The following is a 7,073-nucleotide window of genomic DNA, read 5'->3' on the forward strand; positions in this document are numbered from 1 at the left end:
TATAGGAAATTGAGTGTTGGATAGTTATTTTGTGCTTATATTGTTTTACCTTGTTAAATATGATACTTGCTCATACTTTGATGAATTTTACAGAAATATTGAGTCTGAATTTGGAAAAAAGGTCTAAAAATGAAAGTTGTAGATCATCGTGATACGATTTCATGAGCACGAACGGATCGTAAATCGGAGTTCAGACGAAGAATATATGACCGAAATAAGAAAGTCGCGTGCAGTAGTGAATAGTGCACGACGTGAATTCCAAATTTCGGGAATTTTCAGAATTTTGTGATTTTGTCAGTATTTTCGAGTTCTATGCTGTATTTATCCTCTGTGCCTATATATAGGTCATTTTCCTGATCTATTAGACACCTCTCTTTACCTTTCTTCACATCTTTTCTCCATCTTTTCTTATTTTTTTCAGTTTTACATGTAGAATTTCATATCTTTAGATTTTTATTGTTTTCCAGATTTTAAAGCTTGAATTGGATTTCTGCAAGGATTGAAGATTCAAGATTGTAACTTTGGTTTATTCGATTTTTTATATAATTCTGTTTTTACAATTACTGTCTTTTTAATTATGTTTATGTTTTATTTTGCTATGTCTGACTAAGTTTTTTATCTGATTCTGGGGTTTGTAAATAGTTAATTTGATTCATCCTTTTAATCTGTTGATACCTTTTTTGCCTTCCAGTTTATGATTCATAATTCTTGGTCCTTGAATTTTTGTGGATTATCTGATCAATAATTTGCATGTGTAGCTATTCAGTTTGAGACCTAATGGAGATAACTGTTTAGTGGATTTAGGAATGTATGATATGATTTTAACCTTGAGACCTAACGAAGATAGGTGGATCGTAGGGAGCTATTCTTAGGTGCTTTTGAGAGTTAGTAGATTTTTTGGAGACTTAACGGAGATAGATAATTTACTAACGTACTGTCATTGCTGCTCTAGCGAGAGTATTTGATTATATGTGTGATCTCTCATCATAGCTGGATTAAACTGGTAATTAGGATTAATGTGTTGATTATGTGAATTTGATTAATGAATTTACTTCCCTAGGATCAGTCTTTTATTATCTGATTTTATTCTTGAATTTTATTTGCTTCATTCTAAGATTAGATTTAATTAATTCAGTCATCTCAGTGTGTTGCCTGAATATTGTTAGAGTTTTCTTTAAAATTATTTAGAGTAATTTCGTTTATCAGTCATCATTGATACGATACTCTACTTGCTATTTGTTGCTACAATTACACTGTTATAGTTGTAGTTTTGTTGCTAATAAATTAATGATCAATAATATTATCCTTTCATTTTTAATGTGATAATATTATCTCTCTTTAAAGTGAAAAATAAGATATAAAAAAGGGTAAAATTCTCTTTAATTAAAAATAAAGAAAAAAAAGAAATTTAAAAGAATAAAATTTAATTATTTTTTATTTACCAACTAAAGATAACACACCCGATGTGTAAACGCTTTGCACTAGTGTCTTCTTAAAAAAGGAATAGGATGGGTCAGGGTAAACAAGGGAAGAACAAAAAATATCATTACTTTGATTTGTCTGTGTTCGTTCGTGTACATATAAATAATTATTTTATGATAGTAAATCCTGTGATGCAGCAGTCTCATCTTTTTATCACAACATATGCACAAGTGCTGTGACAACTCTTTTATTGTGGGTGTGAGAGTGAAACTATCAATATCAGCATAGCTAGCTGTGTGTAACTGAAGAAAGTAATGAGTTAATAATATTCTTGGTGGAATAATGCAATTGAATAAATGAAAGATCTCTCTATGTCCTACCTTCATATTTCTACTCCCACTCTCCTTCATAATTTTACTTCCCAACTCAGATCACTTACGGGTCGAGCCTCATTAAAATTCATTGCTGAAAAATATGGTCGTATAATAAAAGAGAACAAAAAGAGCAAAACACATAATGAAAATCCTGAACAATCACAGAGCAAAACACATAATAAAAATCCTGAACAATCACAGCTCGATCACCATGGGCCGAGCCTTATTAAAACCTCCCAGGGTGAAAATCCAATGAGAAAACACCAAGGAAAGATCACTGCAGATAGAGGGAAAACTGAGCCACTACAAAAGAGGTGTGAGGACTAGGTAAACCCTTCTCGCTCCCGTGCACAAATTGATAAACCAATATAATAACTTTTGTTGCATAACATGTACTGTGAAAATCAGTTTGCTGCATTTTCAGGAACATAATCAAATTGCAGAACAAATTATGACCCAAATATGGAAGTTTTGGAAAGAAAGGAGGTACACCATCGTCGTCAAGCTCTCCCATCCCATTCTTCATAAAATTCTTCCAAGAACTCCTCCATGAACTTGTGCCTTCTTTCCGCCCTTCTCTGACCAGCCTGCAATGCATCATCCAATTTTTTATGCCCCGATATCACACATCTAAAACTCAAACGATTGTATTCATGCAGAACATTTCTTTTCTATAGCATATGCTATTGCTATCCAATTCAGTTGTATGAAGCAAACAAACTTATATATGCATGATTGTACGAACCTTAGTTTTCATCAACTTCTTCAATTTGAGAAGCTTCTCGTGAAAATGGTTCACTGTTGTCTGCTCATCTTTGTTCATGTACTTATCCTTGGACAGATCAGACCGAGGCTTTATTTGAGGATCATGTAGCACCCTATTCCTGCTTCCCCCAAACGTAAAGCAACGAGCAATTCCTACAAGCAATTCTTATCAGCAATGACAAATTGAAAATGAATCATACGTATGAAGTAAACCATTCTACACTTCCAACTTGAAAGAAATAGAATCTATTTCCAAGATTTTCATAATTAGGAAATTTCAATTCTACACTTCACACTTCACAAGGCTAGAAGTGAACATAGATCAATCCCCAAGTGCCCCACACCTCTCTGTTCACACTTTGTCCAACTTGGTAATGAATGGATGCAAGGTTATTTATATGCCAATGCTTTCACTTAATACACATTTCTAAAAGTTCTGCATTGCATTTCAAGCTTGATGAGCTTGCAACAGCCCAGAGTAAGAAATCTCTCATGCATATACATGAAACAAAAATTAAGTTGTACAATCAAATATACCTACAAAATGTTACATAATATTGAATTCTCATGCACGGCCAAGACTTGAAGTATCTTACCTATTGCACCAATTGCATCAAGGCGATCAGCATCTTGTACCACTCCGAATTCTGGACAACGATTACTCTCTGTCAGCCCACCAATCTCCTCCTTGAAGCCTGAAAAACGTTAGCAAATTCAATTGTGAGTAGGCTGGTACTAGAACACAAAAATATCGATGTAGCATAAAAATGATTAAAAAAATCACCAAATTCCAGAAGCATACATAATGTACCAGAAGACAACTTCATGCATTCAATATGGACGCAAGGGGGAGGGGTACCAAAAATTCAAATAGTATGGACGCAATTTAGGACTCCAACATGTAACAATAACCCACCGGGAAAAATAAAAGAAATAAAAGCTCTGGAGTTACTTACCCATTCCCTTTATTATGCTTAATATACTTGTCTTTGTATTTTCATCTACTCCTTCCTCCACAAGAAAGTTCTCAACAGTTTTCCCTTCTGATGGATCTCTAGAATCAGAGTATTAATAAGACCAAAAAGATTAAGAAAGACAATGATATTGGAATTGAATCAATAAGGAAAAAGGCAAGGAATAAAGCACCATCAACCTATGGCTATGATTACAGAGCTGCACGAAAATTCATTATGAACAGGGAGAAACATATGCAGTTCCTCATTGAGATTTTAATTAGAAACATAAGTTTACCATATGAAAATGCATCTGATTTCAAGAAATGCATAATCTGGCTAAAGATAATTTCAAGCGTAAGGGGGTGTTTACTTTGCATGATTGATAAGATACATGATTGATTATTTTTATCCTCAAGACTAGGATTTCTCCAATCTCTTCCTTTCAATGGGATATGAATCAAGCAAAACTAGCTCAAATGATAGTTTTTATCAAGGGCCTTGGAATATCCCAAAGTTTCAATCCGTCTTAGTAAACAAGAGATTAGCCTTACCATTGTTATCTATCTAGGCTAAGCCTTCAAAGTAATCACCCCCTAAAAGTATGGGAAAATATTATTTTTCCAATTATTTAGAGGACTTCTATTCAAAAGATGCAAAACGGAGCTGTTAACCATATGTATAACTAAAACAGGCAGAGTAAAGAAAACAGCGTCACTTAACAAGAATAACACCAACCTTATATACTTATAGTCCCCTGCAATTATCAGGAAAAAAAAAAAGAAAGAAAGAGAAAAATTCAGTTCCTTTGCAAAGAAAAGCATAGTGATACAACAAGAGCACACACAATAGCTACCATAAATTACAGCCATGTACTCAAAATACCCATGGAAAGTACAACCTTAAAAGAAAAACTGATTATTTAAGCAACTACTACAAGAGTACACCCAAACCCAATTAAGCGATAGTTTCAAAGTCTTATTGGATAAAGGCTTGGCATCAAAATACATGAATAAGTATATAAAAGATGTGGGTGCTATCAAAATATTTCCATAAGCTGTTAGATTTTATCATAAATATCCGATGAGCAATGCCTTTTAAGATAGAAAAACTGCCTATTTAAAGTATACAATATTGTATTTCAATCCTCGTGATCAGTGGTTTTAAAAGGAAACCAGAGAAATGCGAGCTGTTTATCTATTTAAGCCAATTAGAGGACAAGAAATGAAAAGATTTAGAAGTCAATTCAAACCCTGTTATGAAAAAGAATTGAAGGGAAAAGGCATCAGTACCTATATCATGTAGAAGTGCAGCTAACTCCACCTGAACAGCAAGAAGACAACATCTCAACATACATGATTTGCTAAGTCATATATGAAACACAGAATACAAATACAGAAATATGGAGACACGCCCACTGTTTTTGCTATCAAAAGTTGGGTATATTTGTGTATTGCCACATTAATTTAATTCTGAAAAATTAAAATTGGGACGAATAAGGTGCTCGATCATATGAAAAGCTACAACCTACATAGTAGAATTCCTAATGATTAGTGCCTCAAATCAAGACACAGCAGCAGTTAACACAAAGAATTTTCTTTTCTAAATAACAATCACCAGATAAATCATGAATTTACCATGGAAGAGCAAAGCCCCTTTCAGTGCGTATTCACGTCTAACTTCACTCGAATTAAGAATATTACAATTTACATGGATAGCAATCATCATCGGCCTCATATCCATCTAACCATACACAATATTAGAAGCAAATGAATTAAAAATAAGAGTCCAATTGAAGAGAGAAAGTAGCTTACGATAAGCATGGAATGGGGAGAAGCGGAGAGAGGCTCTTCACGGGCAAGAGAAAGAGCGAGGTCTCTGACTCTAAACGCATGTGCGGCGTCGTGGGATGCATCGTTTCCTTCCATGGCGGATTTAACCAATTCTTCTGCTTTGAGCAGTATGTCTGGTTTGGGCAGTGTTTCTCTCCCAACATGTTCTCCCATTTTCTCTCGCTATGCGTAGAAAATGGTTTGACTTGTCACTACTTGTATTCTTCTTTTTTATGTGTTAGTATTAGCTGTTTAGTTTGGCTATTTTTTTGTGATTAGAAAACTTACCATAAATAAATTTGATACTACATTTTATGAATACAGATGAAAATGATGAATTGGATACATTTTATTAGGACGGAGGGAGTATTATAGTATGAAAATGTAATTTTAACAATTATTTTTTAGCGACTAATTTCTTTCTACTTTTTTTTCTATTAAGTTTTTTTTCTTAATTATTGAATTTGATTTATAAAAAATACTCCCTTCACTCCATAAAAACAATCATAATTTTCCTTTTTCGTCTGTTCCATAAAAACATGTATAGTCTATTTATAATAAAAAGATTCTCACTAAACATCACAATCATTGTGGAACTATTTCTTCACTCACACTACACTTTAAAGAATTTCTTAAAATTCGTGTTGTCACATATTATGCATGTTTTTATGGGACAAATGGAGTATCTAATATGCATCTTAAATTAAGGATCATGAAAATAATCATAACAAATATATTTAAAACGAAAAAATTATTATCGATTCAAAATTAATAAAAAAACATTTTTTTTATTATTTTTCATATTTTCTCTCTTTCACATGAGCTTCACGTTGTTGTTTTTTTCTATTTTGATTTATTACATTTTTTATTTTTTTGTATTTATATTTTATGTTTTTTTTATCTATATAATATTCTCTTCGTTCCATAAGAGAGTATCACTTAGGGATGATACGAATTTTAAGAAAAAAAAATGATAGTTAATGTGTTAAGTGAAAATGAATGATTGTGGTTGAATTAATTGAGGTTTCTGTAGAAATGAGTGGTTGTAATTAAAAAGAGAAAGTGAATTCATGTGTTTTAAAATGAAAGTGAAATTTTTTTATGAAACGAACAAAAATAAAAAAGATACTACTCCCTCCGTCCCACTCCAATAGGCTCACTTCTTTTGGGCACGGAGATTAAGAAAACTTACTTTTTAGTAGGAAAATGGTAGTAAAGTGGTGTGGTCCACACCAATTAAGTACAACTTTTTTACCCAAAAAGGAAACTGAGCCTATTGGAGTGGGACAACCCAAAAAGGAAACTGAGCCTATTGGAGTGGGACGGAGGGAGTACTTCTTATAAGACAGAGGGAGGGAGTATATAAAAAAACACAGTGTTTTCTCCGCCAATTGTTAAAAAGTTTTTCCACTACTATTTATGTGTTTTAAAAATTAGTTTCATTCATCTATTTTACTTCTGCCTATTTTTCGCATGCATACAAATTAAGTTTTAGGTTTCACTCAACTTTCTTTCCACTACATTTTTTTTATTGTTATTCTGTTTCTTTTTAGTCTCTTCTAAAAATTGTTTATTTTAATTCATAATAAAATATTTAATATATATATATATATATATGTGGTACGGTTATAGTGAGAACCACAATTATCGTGAGAACATAAGAACCAATAAAATTATTGCATCTGCTATACAAATTAATGCATCCGCTATTAAATTTAATGCATCCG

At 32.5% G+C, this 7,073-nt stretch overlaps 1 protein-coding gene across 1 annotated transcript; it reads right to left on the reverse strand.

Moving 5' to 3' along the window:
• Positions 1-2,155: 2,155 nt before the first annotated feature.
• LOC131013307 (uncharacterized) lies at positions 2,156-5,620 on the reverse strand. Its single transcript, XM_057941384.1, has 7 exons — positions 5,329-5,620; positions 4,807-4,837; positions 4,253-4,271; positions 3,518-3,615; positions 3,158-3,256; positions 2,542-2,714; positions 2,156-2,383 (listed from the first exon to the last, which is right to left on the reverse strand). The coding sequence occupies exons 1-7, from the start codon at positions 5,518-5,520 to the stop codon at positions 2,297-2,299; spliced, it is 699 nt and encodes a 232-aa protein (XP_057797367.1). The 5' UTR covers positions 5,521-5,620; the 3' UTR covers positions 2,156-2,296.
• Between the last annotated feature and the right edge of the window lie 1,453 nt (positions 5,621-7,073).

This window comes from Salvia miltiorrhiza, chromosome 2, assembly GCF_028751815.1.
Source record: "Salvia miltiorrhiza cultivar Shanhuang (shh) chromosome 2, IMPLAD_Smil_shh, whole genome shotgun sequence".
NCBI lineage: Eukaryota > Viridiplantae > Streptophyta > Magnoliopsida > Lamiales > Lamiaceae > Salvia > Salvia miltiorrhiza.